The sequence below is a fragment of the Lipophrys pholis genome, assembly GCF_963383615.2.
Source record: "Lipophrys pholis genome assembly, chromosome: 3".
In the NCBI taxonomy this organism is placed as follows: domain Eukaryota; kingdom Metazoa; phylum Chordata; class Actinopteri; order Blenniiformes; family Blenniidae; genus Lipophrys; species Lipophrys pholis.
The window spans coordinates 15,322,312-15,339,311 of NC_137627.1; the positions used below are offsets into that span (position 1 = coordinate 15,322,312).

General features: G+C 41.9%; 1 protein-coding gene across 1 annotated transcript; it reads right to left on the reverse strand.

Annotated features, from left to right (window-relative positions):
- Positions 1-8,982: 8,982 nt before the first annotated feature.
- On the reverse strand, positions 8,983-14,163 carry tmem160 (transmembrane protein 160). The gene is made up of 4 exons (XM_080459213.1): positions 13,828-14,163; positions 12,554-12,578; positions 10,242-10,334; positions 8,983-9,410 (listed from the first exon to the last, which is right to left on the reverse strand). Exons 1-4 carry the CDS (start codon positions 14,050-14,052, stop codon positions 9,088-9,090), a joined length of 666 nt encoding a protein of 221 aa, XP_080315339.1. The 5' UTR covers positions 14,053-14,163; the 3' UTR covers positions 8,983-9,087.
- Positions 14,164-17,000: the final 2,837 nt, after the last annotated feature.

A 17,000-nucleotide genomic window follows, 5' to 3' on the forward strand; every position in this document is an offset into this window, starting at 1 on the left:
ATCCTCGTTACTGTCGCCCCAATTAACCCAATTAACCCTGAAACCACTAGAAAGAGATGGACATCTGTCTGTAGGAATGAAAGTGACTTTGGAATATAAATTTTTATTATTGCAGTATTATACAAATGATCTCTCACACGGGTGAGAATTTGATGAGGGAGATTCCCTGAAAATAGACATCTTTCTTCTGGTGTTTTGTATCGAGATTCAAAATAATGAAAAAATAATAATAAATAGGAGGGAAAAAAAAATCTAAGTATTCATCAGTCAGCCATACTTAAAGCACACTGTAGGGACAAACGTAATGTGTCCCAGACATTCCATTATATATATAAATATATATAAAGGAAGAAAATGCAAGCAGACAGGATGCTTTTTTTCAGTTGTTGGATTAGAGGAAGTCATTTGTTTAACTGAGTATTAATGATAGTATATTCTGTATGATGCTGCAGTTGTGTGTATGAAAGCCATATTGATGTTTTGTTTTTTTTGTTATTAAGTCTTTTATTGATTTTGTTTGTTCACCAGATAAAATAGATGAAAGTGTGGTCTTAAAAAAAAAAAAGTGTTTAGACACAGAATAACACTGTTTTATTGGACGTACAAAACCATCCTAAAACCTTTTTTTTTTTTTTGGGTTAATTTTCTAAAAAAAAAAAAAAAAAGAAAAAGAAAAAAAAGTGTGTTTTAGGAGAGGAGGTGGCACTGGGCTGAAGTGGTTCTTTTTTTTTTTTTTTCTCACTGAAACGTCTGTGTTTTTCTGAGCACTTACTGAAATTAGTTCTGGTGTGAACTCAAAGCACTTCATGACTCCACATGTGATCCTGTTAAAACAGAAAACAATGCAATGAGTGGTCACTAATATCATGGGCTGACCACAGTGTGGTGGAAGGGAGGGGAGCTCGTTCGAAAAGACAGACCGTATGTGGTCATTAAAAAAGAGGGGAAAAAAGAAAGACCATTAGAGGTCGATAAAACAAAGCAGAATTATTGTCATGTTTTAGTTCACTCAAACCGGGAGCAAAGTTTCAAATGAAAAAGTGAATGCATAAAACACTTTAAATCTCAGTTTCCTCGTAGAGCTGAAAGGGACAAAACACTTTTTCACATGGAAAAAGGAAATTACTTTAAATAATATAGTGCAAGTAAAAGTATTTGGTGGTTTAAATACTAAATCTCCCAAATATAAATAGGAGTGAACCATGTTGCGATGTGTCTGTATGTATCAGTACGGCTCAAGGATTTATTTTAAAACTGCTGTCAAGATTTAAACAGTCATTTTACAGCACTTTGGAGAGAGACAGGCGCAGGTGAAAATAGGTATTTCTACACAAGTAACATGTAAAGCTAAAATAAGATCAAATAATTTCCAGCAGTTTTAAATTTTGATTGTGATAATGTGAAAGAAAAGGATGGGGGGGGGGGGTCACTTTTGGAGATGCACCTGAACACAAAGAAATTGGTGAAGTTTGCAAAATGTATTGATAATGGCATCAGCTCAAATTAAAAGTAATTTTCAAGCACTTTGAAAAGATCCCTTGGAATTACAAAAACACACAGATTCTTATAATTTATAGAGGGTCAAGATTTATTTTGTGTTGTTTGTCTTTTTTTCTTCTTTTTTTTTTAACTTCCAAACTGAGATTATAATCGACCGTTTCGTCATCTCACGTCTGACCGGAGAAAAGAAAAAAAACTGAACTAATTGTTCCGACCTGTCGTGTGCTGCACACACTCCCTGTAGCTGTCACGTACAAAGTGTGTGATCACTCACACACACACACACGCGCACACACACACACACACACACACACACACACACACACACACACACACACACACACACACACACACACACACACACACACACACACACACACACACACACACACGTTCTCGGGTGTTTACTGGTATATTACATGTGTATGAATGTACGCGGATGTGTTTATTTGTGTAAGCGTATACGTTCTGGGTTTGTTTTTATTTTTTAATTGTTGAATTAAACTGCTAACCCCTTTTGCCCATCACTGTGAATCTAACATTACCCTGCCATGCTTGTGAATACTCCACAAACTCATCCAATAAAATGAACAATTGTAAAAAATGAAAAACAGTGATACAGATGATAACAATAAAATATTCCAGTAGAGGAGCACAACTCAACTGTTTTTGCTGTTTCTTTTCTGCTTTCGGGAGCGTAGAAATCCAACAGTTGGGATAAATAAAACTGCGTGCGAGTTATTTAAGGTTTCATATGGGACTCAAATTAATCACTTGGGGCAATTTTCATATGAGCAGGTTTGTTTCCTTTATTTTTCAGACACGATATTAGTAATACTAATGTGCACCTTATTTACCGATCGTCGATCATTTGGTGGACATTTATTCATCATAGCTTGTTTGTTTTTTAATTCCAAGATACATTTAAGCAACACACTAAGATTAACAAACGTGAGGAAAATCAGCAGCGTGATAAATAACACGAAATGAATGCAAACACAGGTGCATTAGAAGATTTACAATGCAAAAGGAAAGCTCGTTATCCTCCTAATTTAATTCTAACCATGATACTTTCTTGTGTTTTACATTTATTACACATAAACTAAAACATTTGAAGCTTCTTTTTTGTATTGTTTTTAATTTATTTTTACTTATAAATCACTAAAGGGGGGGAAAAAATACAGTAAGCTGATGTTTTTACAGAATTAACCGAATTAAAAATGCCTAAAACACTTCACTTTATGTTGTTGGTGCAAAAAACAATTAACTTTCCGAGGATATTCTAATTCCTGCAGAGGCACATGTATTTCTGGTTATCTACCGAGTCGTGTCAACAGAGGATACGTGCACCTGAAGGAGACAAAAGTATTATTAATCCCTCGTAGGAAGTGGGAGCAGGCAGGACATCACTTCAATGTGTTGCATTCAGCCAAGACTCGGCCATAAATTGGTTTGAAATGAACACAAAAGCACAGGGAGTGCATGAAGAGCGTCTCACTTATGAGAGGCTATATGCGGGCGTGTGTCCGCGCATGTGTGTGTGTGTGTGTGTGTGTGTGTATACATTAGTGGGTTGCCTGTGTGCATGTGGGTGTGCGCGTGTGTGTGTGTGCGCGCATATCCATGAATTTGCGAATGTGTGTGTTGTCTGAAGCAGCCCCAGGGAGGGGCTCTGACATTGAAGACGGGTTAAATCCTGTTTTACATTCAAGTGGCAGGCCCTAGTTCATTAGAGTGAGGATCATTCCTCCTCAAGACCAAAGGAAGCGCATACTAAACAAGAGCAGTTGTTGGGGAGAAAATGCCATTGTACGTGCAAAAGTGTGTGTACTGTATGAGCGGGTGTGTGTGTGTGCCGGGAACAGAGCCGCAAAGACAACCTCTTCTTCTTTTGCCTCTTCATTTTTAGGTGGAGTCACATCGTTGTATAAACAAAGCAAAGATGCGGCTCCTACTGTTAAAATCATTGTGCTCTATTTGTGTGCAGGTGTGTGTGTGTGTGTGTGTGTGTGTGTGTGTGTGTGTGTGTGTGTGTGTGTGTGTGTGTGTGTGTGTGTGCGTGTGAGCACAAGTCATGGCAGCTCTCCTGACTGTCTCCCACTCAGCCTGTCATTGAGTCACCCACACGCCCTCTCTGTCACTAACTTTGATGGCTTATCTTACCCCCTGAATTGGAGTCGTGCTCCCGGGGGAAATACCTTAGCACATGTAAATGCATTTGAAAGAGTAAAAATATGGGAAGGAATAATAGAGTGAGGGATGGAGTGAGACACCCAGACGGTTTCCACCTGACACGGGCTCACCGCACCTCCACAACTCGCTCTTTTCTTCACCCTCGTCTCCGCTGCCTGCAGGATTTCCATCTTTGTCGTTGTTTCTCCAACAATCTTCCTCCTTCTCCTCTCAGCCTGGAGAAAGCCTATCCATACTTAATGCACTTTTCGAGGCAGATCCTTTGATCCGTGCGTATGGCATTTAACACCTGAGAGCAGACGAGCACGCCACGCTCAAAATAAGCAGAGGTTACGACTTCAACTTTCAGGGCTGGGAGTGTCGCTGTGAAGCTGGGCTTTTGGAGATGTATGAGGCCGGATCTGGACTTTAGGCTGCGTTGTGTAGGTGGTGGTGGTGCTGCTCGGGGTCTGGGATAGACGGTGTTTGTCAGTGAGGGCGCGTCTCCTGCCTCTGGGCGCCCTGCCCTTTAGACGCGCCAGGCCTCAGGAGCCTCCTGCATGCCAAGCAGACCTGTGCAGTCAAATGCAGCCACAGAGGAGAGGAGGGGAGGGAGGGCAGGAGACGTGAAGGAACGTGAGGAGGAGTCCAGAAAGGAGGACTCGGGGGGTGAAAGGGTAGCAGAGGATCTGAGAGAGAGAGAGAGAGAGAGAGAGAGAGAGAGAGAGAGAGAGAGAGAGAGAGAGAGGCTCCGGGGGGAGGAAGATGTGGAGGAAGAGGTGGGGTGCTGCTGGTCACACTGCAGCAGCAGCAGTAGCCATCTAGTCACACCCTGCATATGAAACACAACTGCACCGAAACGCCCTGGGAATGAATGGAGGAGAGGAGGGAGCAGAGGGAGGAGGGGAGGGGGGGGGGGGGGGGGAGGAGAGGAGGAGAGAGGAAAGAAGGGTGACTCTGAGGTGAGTCTCAACAGAAACACGATGTGTCGATGGCTGGGAGATATCACAGACCTTCGCCCTAACCCAGTCAGCGATAGTTATCACAGACAAAACCCCCCATCACCAACTCTCTCTCACACACACACACACACACACACACACACACACACACACACACACACACACACACACACACACACACACACACACACTGCTCAGTTCACTTCCTATATCCGCACATGCTTGCAGAGGAGCGGCTCATTACAAAAATTATGCATGTGCAGGATGCATGTGTGGACAGTTCGTACATCTTTGGACTCCTGTAGCGAGTGTAACTACTGACAGCGGTTAGAGAACTGGGTTTTCATCATCGACACAGATACTCTCTCATGAAGAAATGGTGAACAGGTGGAAACCTTTTTATGTGTTACTACATAAGAGGGGTGTATGGAGCTGCGGTGGGGAGTGCCTCACAGTGAGTAAAAATAGTGGGCTTTGGGGGTCTGTCTGTGAGGAGTTTGCATGTTATCTCTGTATTGTTCTTGGGCTTCTCTGCTTTCCTCCCACACTCAGAAATAATATCATGTGGAGGGGCGGTCTACAGCCCCTCTGTAGCACTCTCAGACATGTTTCCACTTCCCATTTTTAGGAGAGGTTCTGTAATCACGACCTGTGTTTTTCACTTGGCAACTGTTTTAACATTACCTTTATGCTCCTTTGCTCTCTCGGGTTGCTGGCATTCCTCTATTTAAAATGTACATGTGATAAGTATTTTATTAGCTAATTCCAGTATTTTGACACCTTCCACAGGCTATGTTTTTGCCAAAGAAAACAAAAAGGCTCGATAAAGAAAAAAAAAAGAGAAAGAAGAGCTTCGTTATCTGCAATTTCACTGCTGGCAGTGAGAGAACGCTTGGAAACAGCCCTGGTATCTTGGGAAATATGTTTTTTTTTTCTTTATTTTTGAAGATATAAGAAGGAAGTTTATTAAATGAGCAAAATATGTAATGTCTGTGAGCAAAAAACTTCCTCTTGGTGTCTGCTCTAAATTCTCAGAGAAGTCTGGTGTGATGGTGGTAACGTGTCTGGATTAACCAACAAGGGGCTCCTATGATTCTCCACTTGCCCTTCCAGGGAAATCAGATTGACTTCCATTTACCCCCTCAGACTCAGACTTAATCATAACTACTGCTCGCCTGAACCTTATCCTGACCAGGGGTTCTCAAAGTGTGGAAGGATGAACCCCCCCCCCCCCATGCTGGAACAAGACATACTCCTGACCCCAACTTTTTCCATGAAAGGTGCACATCCAGAGCACACCTAACCTCAGCTGAAATCATAGTTTTTAGGAGGGACTTGATAATATCCTTGTCTGGAATGTCAAGTCTCTGTAATGCTAATTCACAGAAACAGGTTTTGATCTCCCACAATACAAGTTTCAAGAATCTTTTGAGGGGTTTGACTCACCTGGAAATGTGTGATTTCTGTTGAAGTCGATATATGGATTTCCAGCCCTTGTTACACATCAAGGCGAAGGTGAGTCTCAATGTTATGCAAGAGGAAGAACTTTTATTCTTGATTTCAGCGACGATCCATCTCACGTGACGCATGAAAAAGTACCCCATGCCTTGGTTGAAGTTGTCTCTCTTAATTAAGATGATTTGAGTCACTCAATAAGTTCAAGTGAAGTTTCATCATTGAGTTAGAAGTCGAGTTGTGTTATATTGGTCTGTTTTCGTCAATTAATCGGTCTTCAGTCCAACGTTTTTAATTGCGTGTGTCCAGAGTGGGGATACAATTTTAGTGATTGTGGGACAACTCGTCCACAAAACTGCAACCCTGGACAACTCGTCCATGGATGGGATTTCAGAATTCTTTGGAGAAAAAAAATCCTGTACAATGTACAATAACATATTGTTATTTCTAATTTTATATTATTTCTATTCATTCTCTTATTGGTAAACACATTGAACAAGTGCATGTACATGCATTTTTAGGAATTACTTTTGATGGAAGCTGCATGTTTTTGTGTCAAATATACTTAATAATCCTTCCAAATGTGTCAAATATACTTTGAAGTCCAATCCTTCGAATCATTTATGCTGAAAAAAATTTGTCGTGGACGAGATGTCCGGAACCACATGGGCTTGTTGTCCAGGGTTGCAGTTCTGTGGACGAGTTGTCCGTGCACCAATTTTTAGTAGGGATGCAGAACTCGGCATAACACCGTCCGAGAAAAAACAACAACAAACAAAGTGTGTGGCGACGACAAGCAGCAACAAAACAGCCGAGATAAACTACTAGAACGCAGACAGCTCTAGATAAAGGTAAGATCATCTTTTTTATTAAGGCTGCGAATCCATTAAAGGGACTGTGAATGCATGCTAACGGTGGCTAACGCTAGAGCTAACAGCAGCACGAGCAGACACGTTTTCATGTTAGGTAACAAGTTAAAAGCTTCGTGAAGCTTCACTAAATTCAACTTTACTAAATGATACTAAAATGTTTTGACGAATAGGTGTGCATATGAGGAATTTTAAAATATCTACTTTATTTTGTTTTTAACAATTGTGTCACACATTTATTTGGATGACACCGGAAGGCAGTGGTGCCTTGTTTACCAATGATTAAAATAAGATAACAGCTTTTATCTAGTCTAGCTTTCTACCTCAATACAAAGAAACCCTTTTATTGCTGTGTATGTTTCTCTCTGACAGACTGCCTCAAACTGTTGAGGATGTACTCTGCTCTTTGTCCAGCTCCACAAAGCTCATCCAAATGAAGTACTTCATGCTCATAGTTAGCGAATAAACATGCTGATTCAAACAGGTTCAGGGGCTTTTGGACCCTGCTTTGCTTTGGACAAGTATGTAGCTGTCAACACTTGCAATAGGAGAAGAAAAATATGATGAAAATATGGTGCCATGTCCTGTGCATTGACTAAGATATGATACAAACAAGATGAATTGAAGAATAGCCCGTGTCAAATCTAACTAAAAGAATGATGATCTAGTTAGGATTCATGATGTTTGATCAATAAACTTGCCACTTTTGATTTTCCCTCTTCTTGTGCTCACCAATTCACCTCAAACACACGTTCTTTGTTCTGTCTCAGGAAAGTACTCAGAGTAAAACCCACCACACGCAGGGAGAACATGCTAAATTCACACAAAGAAAAAGAAAATACAATGGAACCAGATATATCATGAGAAAGAGAGCAAAACAACTGTAGAAAGAGGGAAAAATGCAATTTCTCATCATCTGACTCATGAAATAAAAAAAATCAAATGAGGCCTTGACTCAAATTTTTTATTTATTTATTTTTTACTTTATTGCTGTCTGCACAGTTCAGTTTGGTGCACACACACTTAAAAAAGTAAACAATAGTGAGTCACATGGATCAACAACATCCATGAGAATAGCCATGACTGTGATGGAGGGAAATTCACCGAAAAAAAGGCTTTATGGTTAGTTTGGGGCTGTAAATAAATCATTGTCTTATTAATGTAATTGCAGATGAAGCTGTGTAAAATACACTTTTTTCCTCCCCAACATGTAGAGTTACAAAGATGAAGAAAGGTTGAACAAAAGAGCTATTGCCCTTATGAAACGGGAACTAAATTAAAGGAAAAAATATCTATTCTCAGTGATTTATTAACAAAAGGCCCTGATACACCCAGTGTGTGCATATTATTTCTAGATCTCACAGCACATCACAACTAGCCTGTTTTTGTTTTTTTGTAGAAAACTTCAAGTAGAAGAATCATCACAGTTAAACCCATTGGATAGGGTGATGAGTCAAACAGCATTCAACGGTACGTTGAGAGGAGAGCTCTAGAAATAACTGCATACAGTCCTGTTAAAACCTCAACAGATATAGAAATTTTAGAAAAAATTCAAATAAAAAAGAGGAACTGAACTATTAATTTATTCACCAGGAGTGTAATCAAACCACTCCAAAAAAAAGAAAAAGGTTCTCTGAGCAGTTTACCCAGTTCTTTAAAGGTGCAGTACGTAAAACGTAAAGCCATTAGGTGGTGGTAATTTGGATTTCTGTGAGTTTTCCCTTTTTTCCTTCAGTTAGTAATGACAAAGAGTTGTGTTTTACTATTTAATTTGACATTTTTCTGGATTGAGGACAGACTGGAAGCAGGACAAGCTGAGCACCCATTCCTATAGCACAACACCTGGATATCAGTCGATTTACATCATGGCTGTCATTTTGTTTTATTTGCTTATTTTAGAGAGTTTTAATAGGAAGAAATGATACGTACTGCACCTTTAAATCCGTCTCTGCCTTTAAGATAATCATGATAATCTTTACAATAGACAATAAGTCTATATCCATACACTCGCACACATACACACACAAAACAAAATCTCACGTACAAATAATAAAAACCCTGAATCAATGCAGCACGTCTTCTGACACTCAATCGCACTCAAACACCCCCCCCCCCCCCCCTCCCCCCCACTATTTGTTCTGCCCCTTGCTGTCATTGTCCTCGCTGTCCAGGGTGCCGCGGTAGCCCCGGTGCTCGCGCCTCTCCCGGCACTCCCTGCACTCCTCCTCGTCCTCCCCCTCCTCCTCCTCTTCGTCGTGGATGATCTCCACCTCCAGGCGGCCGATGTAGAGCGATACAGCGCAGAGCCAGAAGAGGGCGACGCTGCCCACCGCCGCGCCTTGGAGCAGCAGCGCTGGCACAGACAGCATCATCATCCTCCGCAAGGCCAAGAGGCTGCCAATGTATGAGGCGCCGCCAAACGACACGCACACACCTCCGAGGAGAAAGAAGGCTGAGGAAAAACAGATTGACACGGTATTATTGTAGAGACCCAATTAATTTCCTCATAACCCACAGTGATTAAATCTGGGAGCGACTCACACTTTAAATTATTCACAAGAAAATAAAAGATTACGCACTTCTTCTACTTTTTAAAACTATTATTAAAAAAAAAGTTACACAAGCCGCGGCCAATAACCTATGAATAAGTTTATAAAGGTCAACACTGTTTGGTTCTAGCGTAAACAACACCCTACTGCTCACATGATTTAACAACAAAGTTTTGTTGTCAGGGTTTTTCAAACATTGAAATCTATCAGAAGCCAATCAATGACTATTTAATGATGCGTTGAAGGCCTCGTTTGATAAATATTTCAAAGTACAAACTGGGATTTCAGACACCCAGGACATTTTTTTTTTTTTTAACAACTAAATATGAAGGATCTGAACTCGCTTTTTTACTGGATTTTAGTCAATTGCAGAAATCCTTGTGAAATTATTCATTTAAAAAAAAAAAAAACTGCAGCAGCACAAAAACACATCTGCAGTGAAGAGATGCTTTTAAATATTGATTAAATTTAGGACAAAAAGAGCTGAAGTCTAGATGCTATGCTTAAAATAAAATCAGATTTCATGGAGAATTATTGATTTAAAAAAAAAAAAGTAACCTCAAACTCATACGTCTTAGATGTAGTAGTTTAAACAATTTAGGACCACTGCAGGACTTTCAACTGAATAGCAATCAATCTCCTGATGGTTATTGCATTACCATGGAGGATACATGTATGTGCGTGGGCGTGTAGTTTGCATTAAAGTAAACGAAGAAAAGCAAAAGGTCGCGTACCATATCCTGCTTCTCGTCCAACTTCACTCTGCACGAAGGCGATGACTCCGATCCCGGTCGCCAGCAGGCCGTTCCTGAACCACGAGAGGAATCCTACAAACGCACAAGAGTCGCAGTGAGACACCGAGGGCAGACAAGATGCACCCGGAGCAGAAATCTGTCCGGAGAACAGTCACAGTTTACTGTCTGGCCTCACAAAAATTTTCAGAAGTCTTAATTCTATATAAAATATTATAAAATAAACATGTTTTTTAATGTTTATAATTGCATTAAATAAAAAAAAACCTAAGATGTCACATGTCGCTACATTATAGATCCAGTCTACAGCCTCTGCCATGAAGAGACTAATTGAGCTCACGTTCCTCCCGTTTCCACTGATCATCCTTGAGAAGTTTCCACAACTTTGTTAGAATCCAAATGAGGTAAATTCATTTGATTGGACATGATTTGGAAAGGCACACGTTTATACAATGTCCCGCAGTTTGACAGTGCATGTCAGAGCATAAACAAAGCTAAATAATTCTCTGTCAACATCCGAGACAGGATTGTCTTCAGGCACAAATCTGGGGGGAGAATACAGGAAAAAAAAAATCTGCTCCGAAGGTCTGAGTGAGCATGATGGCCTCCATCACCTGAAAGTATTTCAGTTCACGACCTTCCTACAAACACCACTAGAGGGAGCTACACTGTTTAGATTAGATTATGAACGTATTATGCTGCTGGAGCGTTAATCAGCTTGAAGTTGTGCTAATTTCTCGTTAAATCACAACAAAACATCAAAATCATTGAGACAGAAGGTATAAATAAATTTTTATAGTGATTTGAAATAGAAGAACAATAAGGAGCTGACAGGAGCAGTAACACATGAGGTATGGTGCAGCAGTGAGGGTTTATAGCATTCCAGTCATTATTGATTGTCATCAGCATGTGTTTGTGATGCTACTTCCTATAATATATATTTAAAAAAAAACTGATGTCGCCTCCAATTTGTCTCAACGTTTCAGGTCAGAACGCCATGCGGACGCCTCCTGTTAAGCTGTTTGGGCATCAGAATTTTGTGGGTAAGGATAAAAAAAAAAATCTACATTTCATTACAAAGAACAGCGAAACTTCTTACGTGCAACCCTGCCACAGAGCCGTGTGTATGAACAGCTCATTGAAAACCGTTCTAGAAAAACATTAGAATACTGTTCCCGCTACCGTGTCACGATGCACGCAGCCACGTTGAAAACTAAACCCAAGTCGGCTGGAAATTTGTAAGGAAACTGGAACGCAGTTTTTTTTAAAGTTGCGGCATTTCATTTCAGAAGAGGCTCGAGTTGCACCGTCTCAAACTGAGGGAGGAATTTGCTTTCACTTCCTGCCGTCAGGAATAACCCGTGGAGATAGAAACAGTCTGCGCTGAAAAGTGAGGCTGTCTGGAGACGTGAACGACAATATACCAGCATGTTGCGTGTTTATGAGAGACATAGATTTCTGACTAATGCCGTCTAACATCGACAAAACTCCAGCGGCTGTTTCAACCCACTTTAAAATAGTCCAAATACTAAGGCTCCTTTAACATTTAGGTTCGGTTGACGCTCAGCGTTGTTGTCACAAAGACTCCTGCAGGACATTGAGCCCCTTCAACACGCAGCGTTCACAGCGGCGCTGTCACCGGCTGCTCTCTTTACGCCGCTTCGCAGCAGCGACTCGGCCGGAGCCGAAGCTGGCAGGTGTGTGATGTCATGCTCCCACAGAGGCGTCGCAGAGGGGCAACATGCAGCTCATTAAGTGGAGTGTACGCCGCTGACACTGAGTTGTTGTTTTTTTTTAACCCATTGAGCCTGAGAAAGGTAATTTCACAAGCGTCGCAAGAGAGTTACAAAGAACTGGGTTGTGAAATCATGCTAGTATTGGTAAAAAGTGTGAAAGGCAATATGGGTAGAAACTGCTGGATAATCCAGGAACTGGATAATTTCTAATCCAAGTGGGGTGGCAATGTTTATTACAGAACTGCTCTGAAATATGAGACATTCTTGGCCGTGTTATATTTGGAATTGAGCATATTTCCTTTTATCCTCCTCATATTATATGAAGGTAGATCATGTGTTGTAAAAACACAATTGGGTCTGCAAAACCTTTTGCATGAAATGACTGCTCACATATGATGTGGTGGCGACAGAAATTGACTGTAACTCCAACAAACGTAGAAAAAAGAAAATCCATCTATCATTATTTTGGTGTCATTCACACTGATGGCGAGACGCCAGAAACAAGCCTTTGTTAGAGGACCGTAAAAGAGCATTCATCCGCCAGTGTAGTGATGTTACCTGTTTCATGAGACTTCCTCAGCATCTGAAAAAGTAAGAAGAGGGAGGCTCGTTAGCGCAGAACAAAGCCATAAAGATGGATGGACGGAGAGCCGAGTAACAGTGATGCCAGGCATCAAGTATTTCAGACGTGGAGTGTCAACAAATCCCCCAAAACGTCAAGCATTTGGCATCAACAGCTCACAGCCAGTGACACAACCTGTGCCACAGGCAGATTATCAATGTGTCGTTAAACCTCTGTACCCCGACAGTGGTGACAACGCCGTCTGTGTATTGAAAACGGTCTTGCTTTTCGATTAGACAGACCGGGGACGTGTGAGATCCGATATATCGAGAAACTAAATCAGAACGAGTGGAAGTAGCTTGTGATGGACTGGTGACCTGCATGGGGCGGACCTGCCCCTTCACCTGTAGGCAGCTGGGATCGGCTCCAGCAACCCGAGGTAAAGTAGTACAGAAGATGGAGCCGCCTTTACTTGTTTACTGTAGGTCTGACTGCAGTTAGAACAGGAACACATCCGTAGGTTGGAACACACTTGCTTGCCAGTGTTAAGAGATGCAAACCAAAGCCAACAATCTTTGTGCCAAAAGGAAGCAGAGGATCAAGTATTCTCTCCGTTATTGGAAGCTGTTTGTGACGAGCACATTATGTTGGGGGCAATTGTTGTTTTTGGCAGTGACTTTTAAGTTGCTCCTTCTCATTGTGCAAATATGTTGACATGCAAAGTGCATAGAAATGTAAATGTAACATTAGTTACAGCTTGCTGGTTCATAACACTGTGACCAGAGACGGCAGATTTAAACGACCCAAAGTGAGAACAAACAATGGAAAAAGTACCGTCACGTCTGGAGCGATGTCTGGATGGAACACCTTGCCAAGTGACATTATTAATGCAAACAGGAAATACCCATTTAAAGTAATGTTTTGTGAGCAGCATGCTGGGTTGACTCCAGGAAGAGTGGCTGTACTTGTTGCAGCAAATGGAGATCAGAATAAATACAAATACTGTGTAGGATTGTCTGTCTCCGTGGACATGTGTCCATCCACCCATCATGGTGAGCTGGGACTGACTCCACGGTCCTGAAATGAATACAACTGGAGGCTCAGCTGGTTGGAGCCTCTCGGGATGACCTGACATGTCATCATAGTGAACTAAGATCACGGCGTCAGACTTTGACAACATCTATGTGGAGTTGATTTCCTTCAGAGGAGAAACGAAAGTGAGATCAACTGCGGACACGGAGGACTGCGCTCTCCTCTGGACTGAACCTACCAAAGCGTCCGCCTTGTCGAGGTCTGTGGGCTGGTAGTGCTGCTGCTCGGGGGCTCGGATCTTCCCCCACGGCTCCCTCTCCGCGCCCCGCGGCGGGGCCGAGGCGTGCAGCCTTCGCAGCGGCGGCCCGGCGCCGGGAGGCCGGAGCAGCTTCACGGCCCGGGCCAGGTGGCAGAGCGCGGCCGGCGGAAGCTGCCTTCTCAGGAACACGGTCAGGAAAGCCATGACATCACCGGCTCCTGCTGCACGAGACCCGGGAGCTGAAAGCAAAAGCACAACACGACCTCCGCACGACCTGTGAACCCTCACCCGGCCAACGACGGCCCGGAAGAGGCTTTTGCCCAACCGGGAGGGCGCGAGTCCGTACAGCGCCGCCCTGCGGCCGGCTAGAAGCACGCAGGCGCGCGCGAGCACACACATATTGTGCAAGTGTAACTGTAGGCCACAAGGGGGCGCAAGAGGACAAGATGACACGAGGCATGAGGTTTTCTCGTTCAGTCAAATTAAGCTCTTATAAAACAGAATTACGAACAACCACCAAAATCACCCGATTGAATAAAGGACAAAAGAATTTGGCCGATTTCCACTTGCATGGAGTGTGAAACGTAAAGACATATAAGGCGATCATCTCGGCTCCCGTTTGCATTATTAACAAGACATAATGAAATCTAAGCGTTTCAATAAACTGCTCAACAAAGCTCAGAATTTCTTTCATTCATTGTATGTGTTCTTTCAGTTGTTTTTCTTTTTATATATTCACTTTGAGAAATCACATGAAAGATGCATTTCCACTGCCACAACAATAGATAACTTTTTTTTTTTTCTGATTGTAAGTCTGACTTAAAAATGCCTTAGGGTAGATTTGTTTTGTGCAGGCCACACCAGGCACATTTGGACCCCTAACAAAACCTCAAACAACTGCCTCTTCTTTGGCTACTTCTAATAAGCACCGGTTCCCAACCTGGGGTCTCGGACCCCCTATGGGAGGCGAGCAGAGCTCCATGCCTGAGGCTTCGTCTGCTGTGGGGCTGTCAAACAAAATCATAATAAGACCCTTTTGGCAGTCCAGAACCCACCTGGGAAACTGCCCAATGCTTTTTCTTTTTAAGTGTACCTGTTTTTATTTGTTGGTGAGAGTGGCTGTGTGTGCCAGTGTTTGATTTGCCACAACTTCCAGTGAGGCCAGAGATGAGAGAGTCCGCAGCCTTTCTTAGAGGAAGTCTTGGTGGTCTGCAGAGAGGAACGGTTGGGAACCATTTTTTCAATACAGTAAATACCCCTATATTTTCTTTTCCATTTCTTTTCCAATAGTTAGTTAGTTAAGATCCCCTGACAAGTATCCCAGAGACTAAACAGACTAATCAGTCTGTCCTCTGACTGCTGCTCCTGCTGCCACTCGTGCAGACCTTATGTTTAGTTTGGTTATTTTTGATAGTGGTACTTGGGGTTTACTTTCCTTGACAACCTCACACTTCATGATTTACTCAACCCCCCCTACACACTGATTCACACACTTGATAACTTGTACATTTAGAATTCGGTTTAACTTGTTTATTTTAAAAAATTTTATAAGGGTACTGCACATCTCTGTAATTCTAACTTGCGTCTCTCTTTCATATCTGTCAGGGCCTTTAAGCCATGAGAGTATAAAGAAGCAGCTACTGTCCAATACTGTGAGTAAGCGGTCGTATTAAAAGGTTGCAAACATGTCGAGAAGTACTTAAGTTAATGGTCTGGATACTTGTGAAACTTGAAGCCATCTAAATTCTTGAAGACAGATTTTCTCATTGTCCAGAGTGACACGCTGAAGTGTGTATAGAGAATGTGTCACGAGCGCACTCTGTAAAGATGAGTGGACAGCCGCTTCCTGAGGGTCTTTTGTGTTTCTCCGCCCTTTGGGACCCCAGAAAGACCACGCCTATCTTACCTGATTGTTTAACACGAGGAGCACAGGGAGCTGCACAGATGGGAGATTGTATTTTTATTCCTGTGTGTGTGTGTGTGTGTGTGTGTGTGTGTGTGTGTGTGTGTGTGTGTGTGTGTGTGTTTGTGTGTTTGTGTGTTAACAGTGGGGTCTTTTACAGACGGCCAAATCTTTGATGTGATAGTGCAGCTGATCCTCTGGTCACTCTCACGCAAGTGTCAGCAACACAATGGAAGACTGATGTTTGTGTACACACATACAGTGTAAGAGTTCCTCTGCAAAATTCTACAGTATTGAAGAAGTAATGACATAATTTAATAAAAACTTTTACTCACGACGGCATGCGCACATATCCTGAATAATATTTATATTAAGTCAGTAGAATAATGTTAATCATTATACATCTAGGAGTGGTTACAGTGATTGCACCGCCTAAGGCAGAGTATTCTACAGCCTGAGGACTGCATCCACTGCTCCTGAACAGCCCTGGAATTATGAAACAAATCAAAGTTCAAGTTGATACATTAAATTAAACTTTTTGCTTCTATTTTGAAGGAGACAGGTTTATTTTTACAGTATACACTCCGGGCTATTGGATGCAGCTTTACTTGTATTTACTATGTTGAAAGATAACAGTGCAAAAATGTCACTGATTCAAAATCATATAAAATACTAGTTATTTAGAGGTATATTATCACTGAAGAGAACTCAGTTGAATATGTTTTAAAGCAGAGACATCTAACGTATGAAGACTTTGGTCATTGCAGGACCAGGATTATTGTCCTTCCCAGGCGTGAACGCTTTCTGCTCTAAGATGATGACTTTTTAACAGGAAGGTCTCTTTTCATTATTAGACACAGAAAGTGGGGTCTCATGTATTTCTGATTTTTGTGTCAGGTGACCAACCATTCTCTTTTGCCCAGACATGTCCTCTTTTCACGACCTGTGTGTAATGTCCAGTTTATTTTAATAATATATTTTGAAGGTGTGTAGTTTTTCTTTGTTGTTGTTGTTTTTTTGTATTTGAACAGACTGGTGCTTTGCACAGAATTCTACAGTTATTTGTCACGTGTGATTTAAGTTGACTAAAACATCATGTCAAGTATCACAAGCCTATGAGTCCCATCTTTTTTGTGAATTAAATTTTGGTTACCTTAACATCGTTACTTTTTCTTAAAACTGTTATGTAGTTTTTTTTTGTTTTTTTTTGGCTGAACATAATCCGTCTTTACTTCTGACAGACTCTGCC